General features: G+C 38.3%; 1 protein-coding gene across 1 annotated transcript in view; it reads left to right on the forward strand.

Moving 5' to 3' along the window:
- UNC13C (unc-13 homolog C) overlaps positions 1-27,167 on the forward strand; it is a 558,354-nt gene that overhangs the window by 260,863 nt on the left and 270,324 nt on the right. The window contains exons 9-10 of the mRNA XM_036302049.1: positions 784-1,011; positions 2,339-2,480. Coding sequence (XP_036157942.1) covers positions 784-1,011; positions 2,339-2,480 — 370 coding nt within the window. The remainder of the gene's footprint in view (positions 1-783; positions 1,012-2,338; positions 2,481-27,167) is intronic.

Raw genomic sequence — 27,167 nt, forward strand, 5'->3', positions numbered from 1 at the left:
AGAAGGATTTGTGTTAAAAACGGGGGAAAAAAGCCCAGAAATTTGAGATCAATCATAAAAAAAGCACAATGTCCTAGAGGAAAAAAAAAGTTTTGAGTGGAAAGTGAGAATTCAGTCTGTTCGAAACCATGGCCTTATTATAGAATAATAAGTCAAGTCTATGGTCTCTTCGATACTTCAGAGGTTTTCTAGCCCAATGCTTTTCAAATCTTTTTTAAAAAGCAAAATCACTTTCATTTCAAATATAATCTTACTCTGTATATCAAAATACAACAAATAGTGGTGGCTTTTAATTTATTAGAAAAAATTAATCATTTAATTATGATAAATTCCATCAACAAAAATATTAGACACTTTGGATGGACACAAGTATTTGTGATATTGATTTTGAGTGACATTTGCCATATATATTTCCCAATTTGATTTGGTTATCCATTTAGTAGATGCGTGCAGTATATAATACATTTGATTATGTTCATTCTTTTGGGGGGTTTGCAAAGTTGTTTTTGAAAACTCAAACCAAATATTTGCACAACCCCTGATTTAGTCCAATAATACAAGTGAGAAAACTAGGGCTCATTGAGGTGCATTCACTTGCCAAAAACACAAGTCCTGAATCTTAGCATTCTGACTTGTACTCCTATTTTCCAAAAAAGCCACTCTGACTCCTCAGCATAAAAGCATTCATTCATTCTCATGTTCCTCCTCCTTTTCCTCCCTTTCTTGGGCCGTCTCAAAGTAACCAGACATACACTTACACCACCATTGATTTTTCCATTATAGGAGCAGCGGAGAAGAGTTCTAAGCATGGTGCGGAAGACAAGACTCAGACAATTATTTCAGCTATGAAAGAAAGAATGAAGATCAGGGAAAAAAATAGGCCAGAGGTTTTTGAAGTAATTCAAGAAATGTTTCAGATTTCTAAAGAGGATTTTGTTCAGTACACAAAGGCAGCCAAACAGAGTGTATTGGATGGGACATCTAAGTGGTCAGCAAAAATAACCATTACAGGTAAAAATGAGTCTTTAAAATTTGTATTCAGCATTGAGATTTTATGTCTTAGGAATCACTGCTTAAAATAATTGCAGATAAAATAAATATAATTTTCAATCTTGTCAATATTGACAAGAAGTCTAGTTGGTACTTCAAATTTCTAAAATATATAATGGATAACTAAAGTAATGTCTTGTCCTATCTGTGTCTTGTTTAATCAAAAGCTGTGTCTTGGTCTAATCGAAAGCTCTTCCAGCGGAAGAAGGTTCTGCTTTACAATATACCCATCAATATCCTACACTTTACAAGAGATTATTAGCTTGGTTGCTTCCTGCAAAAAATAAATTGCAAGAGTACCCAATAATCTCCTCAGTCAGTTTTTCTTAATAAGAAAACAAATAACATTTTACTTACTCCTGGATCAATAACTCTCATCCATTTGATCTTTGAGTCAAGAAAATTTGAGTTTAGTGATATCTAGTAATTTGAACTTCTGAGGTTGCTTGTAACATTAACAGTAGATGTGTTATTTATTATGTTAAGATTTACCAAAGCTCTTAACTTACTGACAGAGTATTTACAAGGTAGAATAAAGATAATTCTTTTATTGGGTTGAGTTGATCTGTACTGACAGCAAACTCATAAATAAATAAGTAATTTTAAATTATAGGCCTTTGAATTATATATGCCTAACTGACCGCTCAACTGGTAGCTATGATGTGCACTGACCAGCAGGGGGCAGAGCTCAATGCAGGAGCTGCCCCCTGGTGGCCATTGTACTCCCACAGCGGGAGTGCTGCTCAGCCAGAAGCCCAGCTCAAGGCTGTGAGGGCAGCTGCAGCAGCATGAGCCTCTCCCGCCTCCATGGCAGTGCTACCTGTTGGCATAGCGGCAGGCACAACAGGGCCCACATGAGTGGGAGCAGCATGGCGCTTGGTCCTGGCTCAGGCTCTTCCTCAGCTGCCTGCCACTTTGCGCACTACTACATCCCTCCTGGATGTCGGGCTGCCGTTTTGGCCTGATCCCCGCAGGCTGGCCCCCAGATTGCGAGAGGGCGCAGGCCAGGCTGAGGGACCCCACCAGTGCACGAATCCGTGGACCGGGCCTCTAATATATATATTTTACTATTACTACAGGCAAAAGCATATTAGTCCAAAAGAAGATTTTAATGTACAGTGTATTCATAATTTTATGAAACATTTTTTTAAAGTCCTGCTGCTCATAAGAATAAAAGCAATGGGGATGCATCTTCAATACCAGGGACAAAGTGATAGAGAAGTTTCCTTCATTATTATTTGTTTCTGGGGAAACCTTTATATTAAAATGATTATTTTTGTTATTTCAGTGGTTTCTGCACAAGGGTTGCAGGCAAAAGACAAAACGGGGTCCAGTGATCCATATGTTACAGTTCAAGTTGGAAAGAACAAAAGAAGAACTAAAACCATTTTTGGAAATTTGAATCCAGTATGGGATGAGAAGTTTTATTTGTGAGTATATAATGTGAAACTATTACAAATAATATAATATTTGAGTATACATGTGAGACAGGCATGCAAGATATACAAGCAGTTATCTCATGTTGACAGTATTTATGCAAATTACAAAAAGAATAAAACTAATGTTATGAACTTGCTTAATACTCTCATGATATTTAGTATTTATTGTACAGCTTTGGAAGCAAGTGGTAAGAAGAATATTTCAAATAAGAAAATCTGACAGGGTTTGGGTGACTTTGCAGGGGAAAAAAAAGATTACAACCTTATCTGTAACAGGTTGACCTAACAGCTAGGAATTATAGGCTTGACTCAACAATACTTTGACATCTGAAGATTTATGGCTAAAGACAATGAGAGACTTTGGATAACACCTGGCCCATCACATCTATACCAGGCTGTGCTGATGAAATGGTTGCTCATAACTTTTACAACCTCTCATTTTCCCAGGTCATTTATTTTTAAATCTCCTATGTCTTGTACCAAACAGCAAGAAATCATTTTTTCTCTCTCAAGGATTCTTTTCTTTTTACAACTCCTTCTTGAAGAGACCTAAAATGAATTCCAATAATCATTTGGTAGAAACGAAAAGTCCCTAACCATGAATATAAAGGCAGTCCTTTTTTTTTCCCCTACTCTCTTTGTTAATAGTTTCAACAGGGATCTCATTAGCATGCTAAGTAAGCAAACCCAACACCAGCAGCTTATTTGGGAATGTGGGCAATTGTGTGTAAGAGATATAGAGCATCTTGCGTATAGAGACTGATAAGAAATGGGTTTGGAAAATCAGTAGAGACCAAACAACAGAGGATCCCATAGACTGAGTTAAGGGAGTTGGATTGTTTCTCCCTTAAAGTCTGATGGAAGAAACTATTTTAATATATTTTAATTGAATTTATTGGGAACACTTTGGTTTCAGGTGTACAATTCCATAGTACATCCTCTGCATATTGTGTTTTCACCATCTCAAGTCCTTTCATCACCATTTACCCATTGATCTCCCCTTTATTCTCTTCGACCTCCCCCCACCCTGCTTTCCCTCTGGTAATCACCATTTTGTTGTCTGTGTCTAAAAGTTTTGGGGGGGATTTGTTTGTTTGTTTGTTTTGCTTAATCCCTTCGCCTTTTCACCCATCCCTGCAACCCACCTTCCTCTGTCAGCTCTCAGTCTGTTTTCTGTCTAATAGTCTGTTTCTGTTTTGTTAGTTTATTTTGTTCATTAGATTCCACGTATAAGTGAGATCATGTGGTACTTGTCTTTCTCTGTCTGGCTTGCTTCACTTCGTATCATATTTCTTTGCTTTTTAACAGAAGACAAGAAACTAATCACTAGACATGAATTCAAATTCCTAAGGCAGTCAAGTAAATGAATAAGACAAGATAACAGCAACAAAGGGGAGGGACAGGGACTGTGGCAAGCTTGACAGCCGGTGACTGATAGAAAAGGGACAGCTTCTGTCACAGCACAGTCCAGCAGATGCAATGCAGCTAGAGCTTTCTCAGGAGAAGCTGGAAATTTTAAAGTTTAAAAATAGCTTTATTAAGGTATAACTGACAAAGCATAAAATCTGCATATTTAAAGTGTACAAGTTTACATTTTGAGTTATGTATACCTCCATGAAGTCATCACCACAGACAAGATGATGAGCATACCCACCCCCTCAAAAAGCTTCTCATGCCCTGAAGCCATCACTTAACTCCCCCCCCACCCCCCCTTCCCGGAAGCCAAGGCAGTCACTGACCTGCTTTCCCATGCTATCGGGAATTTTTCATTTTCTAGAATTCTATACAAATAGGCAATTCAGTATGCACTCTTTTGTGTGGTTCCACTCAGCAGTTATTTTGAGATCCATCCATAGGGTTTAGGAGCAGTTATTTTGTTTATTGCTAGGCAGCATTTTGTTATATCAAAATATCACAGTTTATACATTCATCTTATGGTGGCTATTTGGGCCATCTCTCTTGAATAAATACCTAAGAGAAGGATAGCTGGACATATAATAGGAATATGTTTAATTTTTAAGACACTTTCTCAGTGGTTTCACCATTTTACATTTCCACTACCGCTATATGGGGATTCTAGATCATAAAAATCTGTCCAACACTTAATAAGACCAGTTTTAAATTTTAATCATTCTAATATGTGTGTAGCAGTATCTTACAGTGATTTTATCTTGCATTACTCTAATGGCTAATGACTTTAAGCATCTTTTCATGTGCTATCCTTTATCTTTTTTAGTTAAATGCTGTTCAAATATTATACCAATTTTTGGTTTTGCATTTGTATAAATGTTATAGTTTCACGTTTTACATTTAGGTCTATGATACATTTTGATGTAATTTGTGAATATAGTATAAGTTATAGGCTCAATCTCATCAATTTGTTTATGGACATTAAAAAGTACCATCTTTTTTCTCTGCTAAATTGCTTTTGTACATTTAATGAAATTCATCTCTCTATATATGTGTGTATCTATTTCTGAATTACCTATTCTCTTCCATTGATGTATTTATCCATCTGTATGCCAATACCACAAGGTCTTGATTACTACAGTTTTACTTTATGTCTCAAAATCAGATAGTGTTATTCCTCCAACTTTTTCAAAGTTGTTTTAGCTATTTTAGAACCTTTGAATTATTTTCATATGAATTTTATAATAGACTTACCATTTTTCACACACTTGCATTCAAAAAAGCCTGATATAATTTTTATTGCCCTATATCCCTGGCTAAGATTTTCAGCATGATGCTAAATGGAAGTGATAAGACCAGACATCCTGGCCTTGTTCCCAACCTTAGATGGGAAACATTCTTGATTAACTATGATATTAGCTGTAGGTTTATTGTAGATGCCATTTATCCAGTTAAGACAGCCATCTTCTATTCCCAATACGCCAAGAATTTTGTTCAGAAATAGATTTTATATTTTATCTGAAGCTTTTACTACATCTATTGAAAAGATCATATGATTCTGAATGCCATTTTAAAACTTTACTCTGAAGATATTGCTCCAGTGTCTTTATTGAATTATTTTCTTGTTTTGACAAAAAATCTGTGGTGCTCATTTTTGTTCCTCTGTACATGTCTTTATTTTTTCCTCTACTTGGTTTCTTAAAAATTAAATTTATTGGGTTAACATTAGTTCATAAAATTATATGTTTAAAGTGTGTAATTCTACGATATGTCATCTGTATATTTTATTGTGTGTCCACCCTCCAAAGTCAAATCTTCTTCCATCACCATATATTTGACCCTCTTTGCCCTTTACCACCCTCAGTTCATGACTTTGTTTTCTTTATTCATTTGCACAACCTAACTATGGGGTGCCATGGTGTAGTTTTCTTTATGTTTTTGTGCTGAAGGTTTGTTGAGCTACTTGAAACTGTAGGTCTGCTGTTTTCTTCAAATTTGAAAAACTTTTGGCCATTATTTCTTTAAATATTCTTTCTTCCCTTACCTTTTGGAGATTCCACATGTATTAGACCTCTTAGGGTTGCCCCACAATCCAAATGGTTTCTCTCTCTCTCTCTCCCTCTCCTTCCTTCTCTCTTTCTCTGTGCTTCACGTTGGATTATTTTTTATTGCTACGTGTTTAAATTTAGTAACTTTTTATTTTATAATATCTAATCTGTTAATTCAAGCCACTGTATTTTTTACCTCATATATTTTATTTTCTATCTAGGGAAATTCAAATTGGATTTTTGCATTTTCCATGTCTCCACATAGCATGCTTCTTTTTTTTAAAATTATTTTATTTTATTTTTTTTTAAATATATTTCATTGATTTTTCACAGAGAGGAAGGGAGAGAGATAGAGAGTCAGAAACATCGATGAGAGAGGAACATCGATCAGCTGCCTCCTGCACATCTCCTACTGGGGATGTGCCCGCAACCCAGGTACATGCCCTTGACCGGAATCAAACCTGGGACCCTTCAGTCCGCAAGCCGACGCTCTATCCACTGAGCCAAACCGGTTAGGGCAGCATTCTTCTTTTTATTAAGACTATTTATTGAGAGGAATTAAATTCCCAGATAAATTGGGGGGAAGGTACAGTTATTTCCAATACACCTACCCCCACATCTGCATAGCCTTCCCCCACCAGAGTGGTGCATTTGTTACAACTGATGCATCTACATCATTATCACTCAAAGTCCATAGTTTACATTTTTGTTCACTCTTCGTGTACATTCTGTGAGTTTGAACAAATATATAATTACATGTATTCATCATTATGGTATTTTAACTGCCTTAAAAGTCCTCTGTGCTTGACGTATTCATCCCTCCTCACTCCCATGGTAACCACTGATTGTTTCACTGTCCCCATATTTTTGCCTTTTCCAGGTCATATGCAGTTAACCCTTAAGCAGCTGGGGGGTTAGGAGCACTGAACCTGCACAATTGAAAATCTGAATATAACTATTGACTCTATAATCAGCCCTTTGCATCAGCAAATTCAATCAACTAAGGATCCAAAACAGTATTTTGGATCCACAGTTAGGAATCTGCAATTGGGAGACCACAGTTAGGAATAAAAAAATGCCAGCTTTGATCCATGATGGGTTCAATTAGCAGATGTGAAACCCACTGATAAGAAGAGCCAATCGTATTTATTGGAAAAATATCGGCATACTAGAGGCCTGGTGCATGACATTTATGCCCTGGGGGTGTGTCCCTCAGCCCAGCCTACGCCCTCTTCAATCTGGGACCCCTTGGAGGCAGTCAGACATCCCTTTCACTATCTGTGACTGCTGGCTCCCAACTGCTTGCCTGCCTGCCTGCCTGATTGCCCCTAACTGCTTCTGCCTGCCAACCTGATCACCCCCTAACCACTCCCCTGCCAGCCTGATTGACACCTAACTGCTCCCCTGCCAGCCTGATCACCCACAACTGCCCTCCCCTGCTGGCCTGATTGCCCACAACTGCCTTCCCCTGCTGGCCTGATTGCCCACAACTGCCTTCCCCTGCTGGCCATCTTGTGGCTGTGGGCGCTGCCATTTTTGAGGGCGGGGTAGTCAATTAGCCTTTTCCCTGCTTATTGGCTGTGGGTGCTGCCATCTTTGCGATGGTGTGAGGGTCAGTTAGCATATTCCCTCTTTATTAGATCGAATAAGTGAATCTTTGCATTTCAAACCTATGTTGTCACTAAGGTCAACTGCAGTTGGACTCAGAAAGCCTTTTCAGATTGGCCTCTTTCACTCAGTAATATGCATTTAAGCTTCCTCCTTGTCTTTGTGTGGCTTGATATCTGGTTTCTTTTTATCACTAAATTAGAGTCCTGGTGAACAAATACATGCACAGGTGAGGTCCCTCAGACTGGCCGGCAATCGGGGCTGATTGGGGCCATCTCACCCAGTCCTGATCCTGATCAGGGCCGTTCAGGGCAACAGGCAGGAGGCAGGGGGAAACTGCAGGAGGTTGGCTGTGGGAGCACACTTGCCACCAGGGGGAGCTCCTGCATTAAATGTCTGCCCCCTGGTGGTCAATGCATGCCATAGTGACTGGTTGTTCTGCCATTGGGTCAATTTGCATATTAACTTTTTATTATATAGGCTAATATTCCATTGTGTAGATTATTTGTCCATTCTCTTACTGAAGGGTATCTTGGTTGCTTCCAGGTTTTGGCATTTATAAATAAAGCTTCTATAAGCAGCCACATGCAGGTTTTTGTGAGGACATGTTTTCAACTCCTTTGCATAAATACCAAGAAACATGATTGTTGGATCTTATGAACAGAGTATGTTTTGTTTTATAGAAGCTGCCAAATTGTCCTCCAGAATAGCTGTATCACTTTGCTTTGTCATAAGCAATGAATAAGAATTTCTGTTGCTTCATATCTTCTCTAACATTAGGTGTTGACAGTTCTGGATTTTGCATTCTAATAGCTGTGTAGTGGTAGCTCATTGTTTTAATTTACATTTTGCTGATGACATATGTTGTGGAGCATATTTTCATATGCTATCTGCTATCTGTATATCTTCTTTGGTGAAGTGTCTTTTAAAAATTTTGGCCCATTTTTAATCAGATTGTTTCTCATTGTTGAGTTTTACAAGTTCTATGAATGTTTTGGATAAGAATCATTTATTACATGCGCCTTTTGAAACTGTTTACTCCCCATCTGTGGCTTATCTTCTCATTCCCTTGACATTTTATTTCTCTACTTAATTCTTTGAATGCATACAAGACTTTTCTTTTCTCCTCCATTAACCTCTTCCAGCCTATTCCCATCTCCTGGCATACCTTCACCACCCCATTGTCTGTCTCTATAGGTTATGCATACATGCATACAAGTTCATTGGTTTATCTCTTCCCATCCACCCTCCTCTGCCTTCTCTATGAGGTTCAACATGCAAAACTTTTAATAACTGCTTAATTGTCTTGGACTGCCAATTCTAGTGTCTCTATCCATTCTTAGTCAGTTTTGATTGATATATTTTTTTCTTCTCATTATGTGTCATATTCTTATGCTACTTTATATGCCTGGTAATTTTATATTGAATGACAGGCATTGCAAATATTGCCCTGATGGTGGCTGGGTATTTTTGGCATCCTATGCATATTCTTGAGCTTTGTTCTGGGACTACATAGAAATAGTTTGATTCTTTAAAACTTGCTTTTGAACTTTGTTAAGTGGGAATGAAATAGTGCTTTTAAAAAAAGGAAAATTTTCCCTCAGTCCTGAACCAAGACTCTTCTGAGTCTACTAACTCATGAATGACAAGATTTTCTAGTTTGCCGAGTAGAAACAAGCACTATGTCTGGCCTTTGGGAATGCTGAGCACTGTTATATGCAATTCATTTCCATGGCTCTTAACCTGGCCTTGGATAGTTTCACCACATACATATACTTATCATTCCTCAGATGATTGTTTAAGATGAACCCTCTGGCCTGGCTGGTGTGGCTTAGTTGGTTGAATATCATCCCATGCACCAAGAGGTTCAATTCTCGGTCAGGACACATGCCCAAATTTGGGCTCTGTTTCCATCTCTCTCTCCCTCTCCCTTCTTCTCTCTCTAAAATAAATAAAAACATATTAAAACTTTTAAAAAAAGATGAAGTTTCTGCAGCTTGTTAGAGTTTTTCTTCTCTTAGCTGTCTTCTGTTTGATAGTATTCCCTGTGACCTCTGGTGCCTTTGTCTTCTCAGATTTTCAGCTCTGTCTTTTTAACTCAGAGAGTTCAATGGGTTCCGTCTGGGTTCCCTCTCCTCACAGTGCCTAGAAATTCTCTTGACAGTAAGCTGAAGTAATGAATAGAAAGGCTCACCTTATTAGTTTTTATCTCCTTGTTATTACCGTCCTTCATTGACAGATCCCCAGTATATTTAAAGCCATTGTTTGATATATTTGGTTCACTTCTTGATTTTTCATATGGGAGAAATCTCTAGTCCCTATTATTCCATCTTGACTACAATAGAAAATATTGAAATCTGAATTTAATTGATAAGCAAAACAAAACAGTATGAGAACCAATATGTATATGAAAACAACATACAACTTTTGGAGATAGTTAATACATAGATTGAAGGTTGAAACTGTGAAATAAAGCATCCACCCCCAAAAATGCAGTAGTACAAATATCTATTCTATTTTTTTTTTAATCCTGCAAAGGGTTCTTGAGAAATCAGCTGAATAAGTGCATGTGAGGCAAGACCAAGATAACTACTACCAAAAAGAATTAGATATGACAGTACCCAGTGCTCATTTCAGGGCAAGAATAGTGTTTGTTCCCACTAGACAGGCTATATTCTATATTCTAATTGGCAGTTTTCCTTTTGCTAGAAAGCATCATCTACACTGTCAATAACAATGTACCTATTTTTAAACAGAATTACTTTCAAAGAAAAAGAATTCTAATTTAAAACTATTGCAATCTTTCATCCAGTCCCCTCCCCCGTTCCCCTTTCTTCTGACAGTTGTCAGTCTGTTCCATGTATATATGCCTCTAGTTCTATTTTGGTCATTAATTTTATTCATTAGTTTCCATATATAAGTTAGATTATGTGGTATTTAGCTCTCTCTGTCTGGCTTATTTCTCTTAGCCAAATATCATATATACATAGCATGGACACAAACAATAGTGTAGTGATGGCCGGGGAGAGAGGGGTGAAGGCATACAATATAAAAAATTACATGAAAAATGGGTGGAGGTGGGTAAAGGAGGGGGTTGGGGAACATCTGTAATAATGTCAACAATAAGTAAAATAAATAAATAAATAAATAAATAAATAAATAAATAAATAAATAAATAAATAAACTGCACTACTGTGAATGTTATATATATATGATTTACATAATTCTCACAGTATTTTTTCACTTTATTGACAAAATATTATCTTTAAGGGAAGTTACACTCACAATTATCTTCTATTTGTTTTTAGAATTTTAACATGAATGCCTAAATTTTCAACAGTAATTCTCTTTGTTGCTAGTTTTCTGAACTACAAGATTCCATTTTTAGTACTGAGGTTTTATATCACTGTGGTTCCAGTAATACTATCTTGAGTTTTCATTTTACAATGAAAATGGCATGACAGTTGCAAACCCATCTTCCATTACAAAGGGTTTTCTTTTGCAGGAGGAAATAAATTCATAGTGAATTTATGTGCAGATTTATAAAAATGCATACATATCCCGGATGAACTCATCCATGCCTCCCATTACCTTGACAGTTCTGCCCTGTGAACTGGAGTGGAAAAGCGTGTCCCAACATTCTGAAAATAGAGTGTTTTATTAATAGTATGGCTTTAATTTGCATTTTGGGCAGTTTACTTTAGCTCTTCTAATATGAAAAATTTAGGTAATAATACAAGATTGTTGTGTTTGTTGAGATAATATCTATAGATCTCATGGCACTTGGTAAGCATTAAACGTAGTAGTTGTATTATTATCATTATTAGGCATCAGTAGCACAATCCCATCCTTTATGCTGAGATGCTATACTTTAATGCAAACCTGGCAGTATTGCTTTCATTTCAAAAAAGTTCCAACCTGAATAGTGAGACCGAGAGAAGACCAGTGAACAAAGTGCTGTTAAAAGACAATGCTGCTGATATAAGATTTAGATAACAGTGTAGGCAAAGGGTCTGAGAGATTGTTTTAGCCAACTCCCTCATTTTAATGATGAAAAAATAGAAACTCAGGGATAGAAAGCAACTGCCTGCTGTGAAGCTGCAAATAAGATACAGGTAGAAATAAAGAAGTGTATTTTTTTTCTTCCATCCAAACTCTTCCCTTGGAAAAAGTGCCTTTGATTTGAACAAGGCAGGTAATCACAGAGCTGGTAATGAAAATGAAGTAATTTCTTAATTTTTTATGTTTGAAAGCTTAATTATCTCCCCACCCCCCACAATTGCACTTTGATGCTCTCAAGAGTTAATGCTAAGTAATTTCTATTTTAATTTGATCTCACTCACCAATGGTTTAAAAAAAGTAGCTTGAAATTTTAATCTTCACAAACTATGAATGTTGTGTGATTCTAAAATGGGGTACTTGTTATGCCCAGATTTCAAGATCCCCAAAAAACCAACGCCAGGGAGCCAGTCCGATGCAAAAGCAGAGGGTCTCTTATACAAGCTCGCTTGGTCCCCCCCTTGCCTCCATTACTGGGTGCAAGAGAGAGCCCCGAATCCCAAGAGAACAAAGAATTTATAGGGCTTGGGGTCAGGGGCAGGGTGCAGCTAGGGTCTGGTTACACAAAGACAGGGGGGGGGGGCAGCATACTTTTGGCCTTGGGCTAGTTTCCCCCGCTTTCCCATTGGCCGAGATAAGGGCAGGCTGAGTAACTGATACACCCTGCGGCTTTTTCTTGGAAGAGGGGTTAAGGACAAGCCATCAGTCCTGCTCTGTCCTTTCAGTACTCTGGAGAGCATTTGCAGAGAATGGGGGCGTGACGAATTAAGCCTTTGCAGAAATATGGGTTAAGAGGCATTGTAAACTCATGTAATTTTTAATATATCACTAGGATTAATTAAGATAATGTATAGGAACGTGCTTAGTATTACACAAATCTAAGGTGTTTGTTATCCTGCTCTTTGGTCCTAGTAAGTTATATATTTGATCATTCCATAATTAATTTGACATTTGATTTTATTTTCCTGTGTGCGGGTAATGAAATATTTTATGCTTATCATATATCATTCATTGCCTCAGGAGGAAAGGAAGTAAGTTTCTCCCAGTGGCTTCTACAGAGAACATGGCAGTGTAGTCTGCCCGTTTCAATAAGAAATGTTGTGTTAGGAGACTTATGATTTATGTATATATTGATTGATAGTATGTTTTGTAAGGAATTCGATAGTTGATCCTGGGTGCTTTATTTTTGCTAATTTCTGAAAAAAAACCAAAAGTTCATGCTGACTCTTACCTAGAGGGGATGTAGGTCATAACTGCAATAGTAGACATGTGTCGATTACTCTTTTAAAACTGGTATTATGCGTTGAAGTAAAGAATGATTTTAAAAACAGACAGTCTAGTTAACACAGCGCCTATGGGAGGAGTGCAAGCATGCCCTTATTTATTTAGACATGTACATTCTACTTATGTAACTGACTAGACAGCCAGCTCCACTTGCCTAGTGGGGTATCAGTTCAATTCCACCCACATTTTCTGAGTGTCCATTATATGCAAAGGACTGTACTAGGTCCATAGCAAGTACAGACTTGAAGAGCGACTTCATGTTATACCAAAGAGCTACCTGGCCTGCAAGTTTATAAACCCAAGTTCCAGATTGTTCAGGATCTAACATGTTTCTTTTTTTAAAAATATATTTTATTGATTTTTTACAGAGAGGAAGGGAAAAGGATAGTGAGTTAGAAACATCAGTGAGAGAGAAACATCAATCAGCTGCCTCCTGCACACTCCCTATTGGGGATGTGCCCACAACCAAGGTACATGCCCTTGACCGGAATCGAACCTGGGACCCTTCAGTCTGCAGGCCGACGCTATATCCACTGAGCCAAACCGGTTAGGGCCTAACATGTTTCTTGATTCCAGGAAACCCCTTAAGTTATGTGAATCTCATTTTTACAGTGGACAATGTGCAAAAAGAATACTGTCCATTATGACTCAGTGGCGGCATTGTTAAGAGGCAGTGTGCATGGAAGCTCTTTTGACACATAAGCTCCAGAAATTCATAATGCCGTTGCGTAGAGGGCTGTAATTGCCCCAGCCCTTTGGAGCGTATGGTAGCTGCGTTCCTTTCACAGCTCCTCAGATGTAGTGGCATGGAGAGTGCCTCAGGCACATGGCTGGCCACCGTGCCATGTGCTGCTGGGCCCAAAGCTGAGTATAAATTAAGCCTAAACTAAGCTTCCTAGGATATAGCTTATTTAAATATTACAATTTAACTCAAATATCTTCATTGCACTGCAGATTAATATTTTAAAATGACAGCCTGAATGTAATCAAGGGTTTGATTTATCGCCTGTCTCTCCAGCACAGGCTTTTCCTGGGCTACGTGGGAAGGGAGCATTTCCTCAGTTGTCTGAGCATTGGAAAGTCATTTGTCAAGAAGTTCCCACAATTGTCTAAAGCAAGACAGAGTTTAGTCACAGCTTATGGGATTAGAAATTTGTTAACTGATTCTTGTCTATGTTGTAAATATGCCGGGTACTAGGGAGCTATCATAACCATTACTGCTTTTCACTTAGTAATTTGGATTGAGTCATTACTGATCCATATAGGAGTGCCAGATATCATTTACTTCATTACTGCTTCATACGAAAACCTAAAGGCTTTGGAATAAGGAGAGGGAGGCGGGTGTGAAAAGAGACCTGGACTGAATTCAATAAAGTATGAACTTAGGGTTACCAAAGAGAATTGACTCACAATCAACAAACCATACAATTTTAGATCAGAGCAAATGCTTTGAAACAGCACGGTGAGAGTCAATTGGCCAACATGTAAGGGACACGAAATTCACAGTTTTATACAAAGGATCAAATAGAATTCAAATAAAATCCCCCAGATGGTTAGGGAGCAAACTCTTAGGGCAATGAGGACTACCCTGTAGGAATCCTTACTGAGAAGAAAGAGAAGGCCTGCATTTAAAATGGTCCATGGAAAAGAACCATAATGGTCCATAGCATGGAGCACATTTTATTGAGTGGACACAGAAAACCCCTGTAGGAATCCAGGAATATCCAAACAGCAAGAACTCCAAAGGGCAGCAATTATTATGCCCTTTTATTTATCTTTTTATTTTTCTCTGACTGTTAGTTCACATGCATTTCTTATTCTCTGTCTCTGCCTCTCCATTATATTTCTTTTCTCTCTCCCTCTGTTTCTGTCTGTCCGTCTCTCTCTTATCTGTCACTCTGCCCCTCTTTTTTTTTTAAATATATTTTATTGATTTTTTACAGAGAGGAAGGGAGAGAGACAGAGAGTTAGAAACATCGATGAGAGAGAAACATCGATCAGCTGCCCCCCGCACATCTCCCACTGGGGATATGCCCGCAACCCAGGTACATGCCCCTGACCGGAATCAAACCCGGGACCCCCCAGTCCGCAGGCCTACGCTCCATCCACTGAGCCAAACCGGTTTCGGCCACTCTGCCCCTCTTTCTTCCTTCCCCCTCTCCCTCTTCTTGCCTTTTCCCTCTGTATTCTGGTGTGATCCTAATCACTACTCAATAGCTTTCGTATTATGAGCTTCTGTGTGATCCATAGTAGCCTAGGCCCTGTGGCCATGTGTCTTTCAAGTCTAGTGTTCACAGTTTGCTGCCAGGAAGTGTCTTTGCATTTTTTGCCAAATAGTCCAATTCATCGTAACAGGACAAACCATACAAGTTCTGTGTTATGGGTCAGACTGTGATTGTGGTGGTTACACGGGTAAATACATATGGCAAGACCTATGAAATTATGCATTTAAATATGTACAGTTTATTGTATGTCAGTTATATCTCAATAAACTTAAATCAACCTTTGATTAAATGTTATCACTCTGTTAATAGATTCAGTACTCCAATAACTATATATACTCTACAAATTTAAGGTGATATAGAACGGCTGCTTCTGGGATTATAATGATGATGACAACCACACAATGATGGTGTCAGTGACCCCCATCACCGCTGCCCCTTGTGTTGTGGCAGTTTGTAGTTTACAGTGTTTGCCTACATATCTGGTATCATTTAAATCCTAGAAGAAACTCAGCGCCATAGGCATTTGTATCCTCACATTTACAGCCGAGGAAAATGAGTCTCAGACTTTCCTGAAATTATAAGTAGTAGAGCCCCAGCCTCTGCCTTTCCCCCTAAGCACTGGACTCTCACTAGAGGCTTCTGGAGGTGCTACTTTGCACATAAAAATCTACACTTATCACAGCTTATTCATTGACTTTTATGTTGGAAGCCATTACTCAAAATTAAAAGAATGTGCTATCTTAGGCACATGTATGTGCATTGACCATTCCATTAGTTATCCAACATTTCAGATATTTTAAAAAATACATGTTTTCTTTAATGATGTTGATCTCCCTCAGGGTGAGAACCTCCTAAAATAATGTTGGGTACAAAGTAAACCTAAAAGTCTAATCAATTTTTTCAAATGACATTTTTTTTTTTTACCAATGAAACTATCTTTTATAAACATTCACTGTTATTTTTTCTTTTCATTTTGTACTGTTGCTTCACCCTTATTTCTCCCTTCTTAATGTTCCTTTCATTGTACTTGAAAAAGGTTCTTTTTAATTCTCAGGGGAATTCCAAAGGTATATCTTTCTTCTCTGTGTGTGCTCCTTGAGTATTATTTGGTGAACTCAGATATTCAATTTTGAATTAGTATCTCTAGTATAATGGAATTTTTTCTGCCTAATGAAATTTTGACTTTAGACTTCACGATTTGTTTGTTATTTTCTTTCAGTTATGTTTCTACCTAATACACTTGGGTGCTGCTTTCGATTAGAATTGGACTTGAAGGGACAATAAAAGGAACAACATGTATTTTGGCTTAGTTGCAAAGCACTGAAAAATGCAGTAGGAAGCAACCTCTTGAGCTATTATTATGACTAGATCTTGCCATCCTCTCACTCTGTCCTCACAGAACTAAGGGGAGAGTTAAGGAAACACGGGGCGGAGAACTACCACTCACTAGGAGGAATTTAGCATGTCTTCCCACCCCAGGGTGATCTCCAGGGCTCTCTCCTACGTGAGAGGCTTGTTAGTTTATGAAGCTTTACTGTTGGCAGAGAATTAAGTATGTATACATGTTGGGAAAACTCCACCCAAAAAGGGGACACTGTTTTTTTGTTTGTTTTGTTTCTGTTTTTTTATCACTGCTAATGTAAGGGCCACATTTAAAGTGTTTTAAAGCATCCTTAATTGAATATTTCGTTTTCAGTCAATGGTTATTTATACTTTTCTTTGTTCCAAGGGAGGCATTGAAACAACCAATCCGGTTTTATTTTTCAGTTGTGTGAAAAATACAACTGATTGGAATGAAATATGAAATATTCAAACCCAAACTATTTTGTAATTCAGTAGTGAAGCTGTGGCAATAATGGGAAGTTGGGGAGAATTAAGTTGCTGATATATTTGCGCACTGGAGTTCTCAGAGGTCGGGGCCTACCCTAGAGTGAGGTACCTTTTAAGTACAGGTAGAAGCCAATTGGCAATTAGAATCAGTCCCCTTAGGAGATTGTTTATGGGAAGGGGATCAGTGCAGCATGGAACTTAAGAGTACCGCTTATGTGAATGCCATGTACTCAACTGGCCAACTTTCTGACTATCTATGGCCAATTGGCCCTGACCTAAGACCTCTGACTATTTTGCCTAGCTTTTACTGTGCCTTTTTCTTTATGCTGACACCATACTCTCTTTTCATCCCTTATTTAAAATTATACCCTCTTACAGTCATGTCTTCTATTACAATAAAAATCTTAGCTTTTCATCCTCTGGAGTGTAGTGTTTTTTGTACTTTTTAAAACACGTTTTTCATTGATCAAATTAGGTTACACTATTTTTGTTACACAAACTTTTAGAAGTTGGAAAACATTGCAATACATGTTTGGCTATATTTTTCATCTAAATTTTTGAATAAATATTTATAATGATGTAGATTCAACTTTAGTTTTCAAGACACTTGAGTTTGCATTTTAACAATAAAGAGGGACCAAATGCCCAAATACCATGGGTGCTGTCAGGTGGTTTGTTGTGTTTGTGCAGCAGCTTGGTACTTTTTCCCTTTTAAATTCCATCTCTTTGTATTTTCTTTTTTTAAATATATTTTTATTGATTTTTTTACAGAGAGGAAGGGAGAGAGATAGAGAGTTAGAAACATCGATGAGAGAGAAACATCGATCAGCTGCCTCCTGCACACTCCCTACTGGGGATGTGCCCGCAACCCAGGTACATGCCCTTGACCGGAATCAAACCTGGGACCTTTCAGTCCACAGGCCGACGCTCTATCCACTGAGCCAAACCGGTTTTGGCCTCTTTGCAGTTTCATAACATCCAGCAGAAGAGTTCAGAGAGGACTGAAGTATAACCGATGTTCTATTTGTGAATTCTTAAGGACAGTTGCTCCATTCCTAATAATTGGTTGAAGCTTGATTTAAGTGGAAACATTCATTGAAATGTAGGGTTTCCTCACAATTCTTCTCTTCTTTAGCAATTCCATGGTGATTTGTGCAGTTTCCATAAGTCTATGCTGTATTGCTGATATTTGGAATGCTAGATAAGTAGTATTTGCCTCTATGATTGCTGCTTCTGATTCAAGCATGGTGTTCAGATGAAGTTGGTCAGACAACTGATGCAACTGCCACTTGCTGCTGACATTTCCATCATTGCTTTAAAGTTTCTTGGGAGAATAGCAGCTCATTATTCTTGGGAGAATAGCAGCTCTTCTAGCAAAGACTGGAGGGGAGAATCTAAGAGAAAGGCAATCTAGGTGGCTATAGAAATGAATGCTGACAATTCTGTTTTCTTGTCAGGGATACATTCTGGCTATTTAGTTTAACCCTTTTTCTCTGTCATGAAATAGGCATAAGTTCTTTAAAGGTCTCTTCTATATGCGGGAAGGAGGTGAGAGTGCTTTTCATGCATTTTTTTCCTTTTTCAAATGGACTGGTATGGTAAAGTGGAAAGTATTGCACAAATAACATATACACATATTTTGTTTAATGTACATATAATATATATGCTCCTTAAAAATCAATCTATACTAATAATAGAGGAATATGTAAATTGTCCACAACACCATCTCAGTAACAACCAGCAGGCTGCGTGGGTGACAAGGCCAGCAAGGGGGTTAGTGAGAGAAGACCAAATGACTGAACAGCAGGCTGCATGGGGCGACCAGGACAGCAGGGGCGGCAAGGCAGTTGGGGCAACCAGGCCAGAAGGGGAGGCTATAAGGGGCAGCCAGGCCGGCAAGGGGTGGGCAGTTAGGGGTCACTAGGCTGGCAGAGGGGGGCTGTTGGGGGTGCCCAGGCCAGTGGGAGGGCAGTTGGGGGCAGCCAGGTCTGCAGGGGGTGGGGGGCAGTTAGGGGTGTTCAGGCTGGAAAGCAGAGGCGGTTAGGTGTGATCAGGCTGGCAGGGGGGCAGGTAGGGGGGATCAGGCGGCAGGCAGGTGAGCAGTTAAGAGCAAGCAGTCCTGAATTGTGAGGGGGATCGTCTGCTGGGGATCAGGCCTAAACTGGCAGTTGAATATCCCCTGAGGGGTCCTGGATTGGAAAGGGTGCAGGCTGGGCTGAGGGGACCCCCCATGCACAAATTTCATGCACTGGGCCTCTAGTATAATATGAAAAAGCAGGTTTCATTATATGATTAGCAAAGATTAAAAAGTGATAATGCTCAGGACTAATGAGAGTATAGAGAAATAGGTATAAGAGTAAACATGTTTTTTTGCAGGACACATTAGTAATGTGTGTGTGAATGTATGTCTATCTGTATACTGATATATATGTAATCAATATAGATTCCTTTTGGCCTAGAAAACCCACTTTTAATAATTAGCTAGACTAAAATATTTTCACAAGTTCATAAAAGATATACACATAGAGAAAACAATGTTTCAAACTTTTAAAGATAAATACTAATACTACACAATATCTCTCTATTAAAATATTGATAATAACACTGTCAAATAATGCACTGAATATAAATATATAATAATATGAATTATGCTTGTAACAGGTAGAAATTGGATATGGGGATGGTCCATGTTTCTGAAAATACTCTGTTATTTTTAGTCTTTAAAGCATCCATATACTTATACAGTGACTATATTGGTATCAAATAGTAATAAAATAGTTCATATTTATAAAGCACTATTATTTTTCCAAAGCAGTTTCATGCCAATAATTTTCTTTCTAGATCATTTATTGTGTTATCTAGTGCAGAAATGTTTATCCTTCTTTATTTGTTCATTTCCTTTCCTGAACTAGAAAGTTAGATGATAACACTCTAGAAAAATTATTTTTAGCATTAAAGAGTTGTATCTATCTAGATGCAGATTCTAAGACCTTTCAGGGAAGGACAAAGAAATACTGAAAGAAACAAGACAGGGAACAAAAGAAACACAAGCTAAGTGTATAGTTTTATGTATCTCTCTATGGCATTTTCTACGTGAGTTTGGCATATACGTGTGTTGGCCATCTGCCTGTTTGCTCTTCTATTCTTTCCCTAAAGTGTCTTTGGTATGCTCTGTATCTCAGGAACCTGAACTCTGAAGGCTACCTTCCCCAGACTTCCTTGCCCATTATGTTTAGACATGAGGAAACACTGCTGTAAAATTAAGTATGGGAAGATGGGAGAAGCCAAAGTATTTCTTCCCTTGACTCTCTGCCTGGAGAGCACCTAAAACAATGTCTGGGTCTCCTCCATGATTTAATTTCTCATTGGATGGGACCCCCTCTGTGTCCCCAGTTCCCATATGTCTTTTCCCATTTAGTCTGGGTGCCCTTGTCAACAAACCTTTGTGCAATGTTGGTGGGAATGCAAATTGGTGCAGGCACTATGGAAAACAGTTAGGGTTTCCTCAGGGGAAAAAAAAAAAAAGAAAGAAAGAAAATAGAATTACAATAAAATCCAGCAATCCTACTTCTGAGTATTTATCCAAAATAGTTGAAATCAGAATCTTAAAATGATATTAGGACTCACATGTTCATCACGGCATTACTAACACCCACGATGTGAAAACAACTTGAATGTACATCGACAGGCAAATGGATGGAAAGTTATATGAACATACTATGGAATATTATTCAGCTGTACAACAGAAGGAAATTCTGCAATATGAAACAACATGGATGAACCTTAAAGACATTATACTAAATAAAATAAACCAGTCACAGAAATACAAATTCTGCATGATTCGACCTATTTGAAGTTTCTAAAATAATCAAATTTATAGAATCAAAGACTGAAATGGTAGTTCCCAAGGTTGAAGAGAAGGGGAAATAAGGAGTTATTAATCAATGGGCAAAAGGTTTCAATTAAGCAGGAAAAATAAGTTTTGAAGATTTGGTGCACAACATGTACCTTTAATCAATAGTACTGTACTGGACACAAAAATTTATAGAGCTACCAAAACAGTGTGGTACTGCCTTAAAGACAGACGTATAGACCAATGGGACAGAATAAAGAGCTCCAAAGTAAACCATTAATAGCTAAGTGAGATTGATGAATTAGTTATTTAATCATGTTTCTGTGTTTTGATAATTAGCTGATAATCGTTTCCCTATTTTATATACAGTATATTCAGGAACTTGTTCTTTGCTGTTAAAGGAAAAATACATTTATATGTTTGAATGATATGATTATCAACTGGTTAGCTAGGAGTAAGTAAAAAGCTACTAGGTGCTCAGCATTGGTCTATATGTATATATAATCATCTTTAAAGGTGTTTATTGATATTCTAATTTAATAGATTGGGCATAGAGGCTCAGTGTGGTTATGTAACTTGGCTGAGGTTGTATTGCTAGTAAGTGGCTCAGATGAAAAATTTTTAAATATGTATTTTATTAAATTCAGAGAGGAAGGGAGAGAGAGATAGAAACGTCAATGATGAGAAAGAATCATTGATTGGCTACTTCTGCACACTCCCTACCGGGGATGAAGCCCGCAACCAGAGCATGTGCCCTGATTGGAATCGAACCATGTCCTCCTGGTTCATAGGTCGATGCTTAACTACTGAGTCATGCTGGCTGGACTAATGCCATTTTTATACACCAAGTAGAGGCCCGGTGCACAAAAATTTGTGCACTCTGGTGGGAGGGGAGTCCCTCAGCCTGGCCTGTGCCCTCTCGCAGTCTGGGACCCCTAGGGAGATAACGACCTTCTGGCTTAGGCCTGCTCCATGGTGGCAGAGGGCAGGCCCAATCCCTAGGTGCAGCCCTTGGTCAGGCTCAGAGCAGGGCCGATTGGGGAGGTGGGGCGCCGCCCCCTGTCATACACAGAGCAGGGCGATCGGGAGGTTGTGATTCCACCCTCAGTCACGCTAAGGGTAGGGCCGATTGGGGGGTTGGGGCACCATCCCCTGTCACACTCAAGGCAGGATCGATGGGGAGGTTGTGGCGTCACCCCCTGTCATGCACAGAGCAGGGCCCATCAGGGGGTTGGGGCACCACCCTCTATCACCCACAGAGCAGGGCCGATCAGGGGGTTGGGACGCCGCACCCTGTCACACACAGAGCCGCAGGGCGATCAGGAGGTTTGGGCGCTGACCCCGGTGCCGGGAGGCCTTGCGGCTCCGCTGATCCCGGTGCTGGGAGGCATATTAACCTTTTACTATATAGGGTAGAGGCCTGGTGCATGGGTGGGTGCTGGCTGGTTTGCCCTGAAGGGTGTCCTGGATCAGGGTGGGGGTCCCCACTGGGGTGCCTGGCCAGCCTGGATGAGGGGATGATGGCTGTTTGCAGCTGGTCACACATCCTTCAGTGTGCAGGTCACCACTGGGGTGCCTGGCCAGCCTGGGTGAGTGGATGATGGCTGTTTGCAGCTGGTCACACACCCTTCAGGGTGGGGGTCCCCACTGGGGTGCCTGACCAGTCTGGGTGAGGGGCTGAGGGCTGTTTTCTGGCTGGGGGTGACTGAAGCTCCCAACCGCTCCTTTTTTTCTTTTTCTTTTTCTTTTTTATTCTGGGCCAGCTTTAGCTTTGAGGCTTGGCTCCAGCTCTAGGCCTCCACTGCTGAAAGTAGGTTTCTGGCCTTTGCTTACAATGTTGCGATCCTGCTGGCTGAAGCCCGGCAAGTTTCTGGGGTTTTGTTTAGCTTATATGTTTGTTAATAGTTGCTTGCAGCTCAGAGGCCTGCAGCGGCAGGCAGGGAACATTGGAGTCCTCCGACACTGAAGCAAGCAAGCCTCATGTTAGTTTCAAGCTGCCTGGCTGCCGGCCGCCATCTTGGCTGACAGTTAATTTGCATATTGCCCTGATTAGCCAATGGGAAGGGTAGCGGTTGTACGCCAATTACCATGTTTCTCTTTTATTAGATAGGACAATGATCTCTCAGGAAGAGAAGCTAAAAATAATCTCATTTACCATTGCAACAACAAAAAAATTAAGATACTTAGAAGCAAACTTAATCAAGGGAATAAAAGACCTATACTCAGAAAACTACAGGGCCTTCAAAAAAGAGATATAAAGATGTACAAACAATTCAAAGGATATACCATGTTCATGGACAGGTAGAATTAACATCATTAAAATGGCCATAATACCCAAAGCAATCTATAGATTCAATGCAATCCTGTTAAAAAACCAATGGCATATTTCACAAATCTATCACAAAAATTCCAAAAATTTATATGGAAGCAGAAAAGACCCCAAATAGCTATAGCGATATCCTATATTTTGTGAGAGCAATTTGACCTTCCCTTTATTTATATATATATATATATATATATATATATATAATTGAAACATATTTGTGGAAATATGGAAATTTAAAGTGTACAACATATGGATTTGCTACATTTATATATTGCAATATGATTGACATTGTAGTTATAGCTAACACCTCTATTGCATCACATAGTTATTTATTTTAAGGTAGTAGGAATAAATAATATCTAGTCTCTTAGTAGGTTTGCTAATTATAATGCAGTACTGTTGTCTATTTTCGCTACACTGTGTGAAAATAGACAATAGTACTTATTTATCTACTAGTTGAAAGCTTGTACCTTAAACAGCATATCTCTTATCCCCCTACCCTCAGCTCCTGATGACCATTTTACTCATCTTTATGAGTTTGAATTTTAGATTCCACATATGAGTGATATCAGATAGTCCTGTTTTCTGATCTCCCTTTTCCTAAGTTTTCTCTTCTTTCATAGCAAAATAAACACTAAAGTATTTTGTAAACAAACATGTTTCTTACCTTAATTTCGTAAACATTAATTATTAATACTAATATTGTTTTAATATTTAATAACTAAAACAGCTGTTAAAATAAGTTTATTTTGCAACATTAATATCTGGAGGAAATATTAGATATAAAAACAAAATGTAAAACTTTTAGGTACTCTGATCTAAGTGTGGAGCTGGCAGGGGCAAGGAAATGGTTATACTTTATAAGGTCGTACTTGCCCCTTGGTTTTATGATCCACTACAAAGACTTGCTTTAGCCAACACTAGCTGCTCATGCATAAATTCCTCTTCACTTTCAATTTTCAAAAGTGCTGCTAATAATAAAGTTTATTTTTCTTATTTTTAATGGTCTTTTATATAATTGATTTGTAAAATGGATATACAATGCCCAAATCCTACAAAGAAAAATCTCAATAAAACTTAAACAAAAGTAAAATGTTAGGTACTATCTCTTTAAAAAAATCCTAACTTCCATAATGAAATTGTCCTTGATAAATGCAGGTAGGAAAAGTTGCTGTGCATTGTCACTGGGTTTCAAACTTAGGGTTTGTCCGTTTCCTGTCATGGAATTCAAAGATAATAGTGTTGGGGATCTTGATTCAATAACAAATCAGACACCACTTTTGCAAGGGAAGTGGTTTACGTAATTTATAATAAAGCACAGAGAGGAAATGTGTATGTTGAGTATCTAATAGTATTTCCATTTGGTGGCTCAGAGTTTAAGGAATTAAGCTGTAACTAGAGAATCAAATTACTGTTTGAAAGACTGCTGCTGCTTTGCCTCAGGATGGCTCTTGCAGTTTTCTGGCTGATGATTTCTTAATCAGTGCCCTGCCCTCCAGCCTGAGTTAAAATGGAATTATTTACAATTATTAAATATTTTAAAATACAATTTTATTAATTGTAAAAGACAAATATTAAAAAATAAAAAATTTTACTAATTATACAACCTACATTTTTATATACACTCATAGCTATTTCAATGTGTGTGTGTGTGTGTGTGTGTGTGTGTGTGTGTGTATACATATTGAATATCTGTCTTATTAATTTGCCTATTAACAAACCCTGGTCATTGAAAATATTACAGAATTTCACTTGCTGTGCTTACAATATGTAGCTAGAATTTTACATATTCTCAAAAAATGTAATTGTTTAAATTGCTGACACTGTTACAGATGTCCCCGATTTCCCCTTTTTTCCCCCTTCCAATCAACCCCTACCTCAGCCCAGGCCTTCCCCACACTATTGTCTGTGTCCATGGGTTATGTATACATGCATATATGTTCTTTAGTTAATCTCTTCCCGCCCCTTCCATGTCCCTCCCCACTGAGAGCTGTTATTCTGTTCTATGCATCCGTGTCTCTGGACCCATTTTGTTCACCAGTTTATTTTGTTCATTAAATTCCACATATAATTGAGGTCATGTAATATTCATATTTCTCTGCCTGGCTTGTTTTGTTTAGCATCATACTCCTCAGATCCATCCATGCTGGCTCAAAGGTTAGGAGCTCCTTATTTTCATAGCCACATAGTATCCCATTGTGTAAATGTACCACGGCTTTTTTTATCCACTCCTCTACTCAAGAGCTGTTTCCAGATCTTGGCTATTGTTAATAATGCTACTGTGAACCTAGGGGTGCATATGTCCTTTCCGATTAGTATTTGGGGATTCTTAGGATATATTCCCAGAAGTGGGATCGCTGGGTCAAAAGGCAGTTTCATTTTTTATTGTTTGAGGAACCTCCATACTGTTTTCCATAGTAGTTGCACCATCTGCATTCCCACCAACAATGTAGGAAGGCTCTCCTTTTTCCATATCCTCACCAGCATTTGTGGTTTGTTGATTTATTGATGGTAGCCATTCTGGTAAGTGTGAGGTGATACCTCATTGTAGCTTTAATTTGCATTTCTCTGATGATTAGGGACCATGAACATTTTTTCATTTTCTATTGGTCATGTATGTTCTCTTTGGAGAAGTGTCTATTCTGCTTGTTTTTTAATTGGATTATTTGTCTTCCTGGTGTTGAGTTGTATGAGTTCTTTGTATATTTTGGAAATGAACCCCTTATCAGAAGTATAATTGGTGAGTATATTCTCCCATACAGTAGGTTCCCTTTTAATTTTGTTGATGATTTATTTTGCTGTGCATAAGCTTTTTATTTTGATATAGTCCCATTTGTTCATTTCGTCCTTGCCCTTGGAGATATATCAGTGAAAATACTGCTACTTGAGATGTCTGAGATTTTACTGCCTGTTTTCTTCCAGTATTTTTATCGTTTTGTGACTTACATTTAAGTCTTTTATGTATTTAGAGTTGAATTTTCTGTATGGTATAAATTGGTGGTCTAGTTTCAGTTTTTTGCATGCATCTGGGCAATTTCCCCATCACCATTTATTGAAGAGGTATGCATTTGGGCCATATCCAGGAAACTCTACTATAAAAATATTTGCAGTGAAACCGTTTGTTAAGTTGGAATAAATAATTATTTTTACAAATTAGTTATTTGGATGGCCGCCCAAAGGAAACTGGACAAATAGTGATCGGCTCTGCAGAGATATGGTGCCTATGAATTACAAACAAAACAGCACACGGGCATGTGCGCCCCCCACCCCCCCAATAATCCTGAGTCCCAAAAGGCAAAATGTTTTCTCTTAACAATGAAAGAAAGAAACAAAACGAGTCCTCTCGTTACGAATGAAAAATCATAAAGTTAGACATGAACCACTCTATTCAAAGGGAATTATTTTTAATGAAATTAAAAATTTTTAATGAATTATTTTTAATGAAAGAAAAACTAAAAGCAAATGGTTCTAGCAGGACTTGTTTTACTTATTTTATTTATCAAGAGTCTGTACAATAAAATGCCTCATTCTCTAATAATAGAAAAGACAAATTCACTAACTGGAAAATTAAACCAGGAGTCATGATTAGCTAATAAATCAGCTTGAAAATGGTCTAGCAGATTAAGATTTAATGGGACTGTGCTTTTTCTCTCTATTGTATGTGATAGATTTTTCTCTTGTGTGTGAAGACATTTCTCTTGTTAAATTTTGTTTAGTACATGAGCCTATTGAAATGCAAACCTTTATATTTTCATAAAAGTCAAGGTCTGTGACATTCATGTTAAATATTTAAGGAAGAATACAAAACATGGCAAGGATAAAAAATAGTGCAACCATGTCTGCAAACGTGATATGACTGAGATGGGAAATTCACTAAGTCAAAACTGAAGAAGACAGAATGCAAGAAAAAAGTCCACTGCCCTCAAAGGAAAGGATTGAATCAGAGAAGCAAGCGGGTGAATCGTAACGAGGCACACACTGGCAATATGCACTTGCATCCACAAGCATTGTCTTCTCATTTTCCTTCTTTTAGCC

The sequence above is a fragment of the Myotis myotis genome, unplaced genomic scaffold (assembly GCF_014108235.1).
Source record: "Myotis myotis isolate mMyoMyo1 unplaced genomic scaffold, mMyoMyo1.p scaffold_m19_p_1, whole genome shotgun sequence".
Lineage (NCBI taxonomy): Eukaryota > Metazoa > Chordata > Mammalia > Chiroptera > Vespertilionidae > Myotis > Myotis myotis.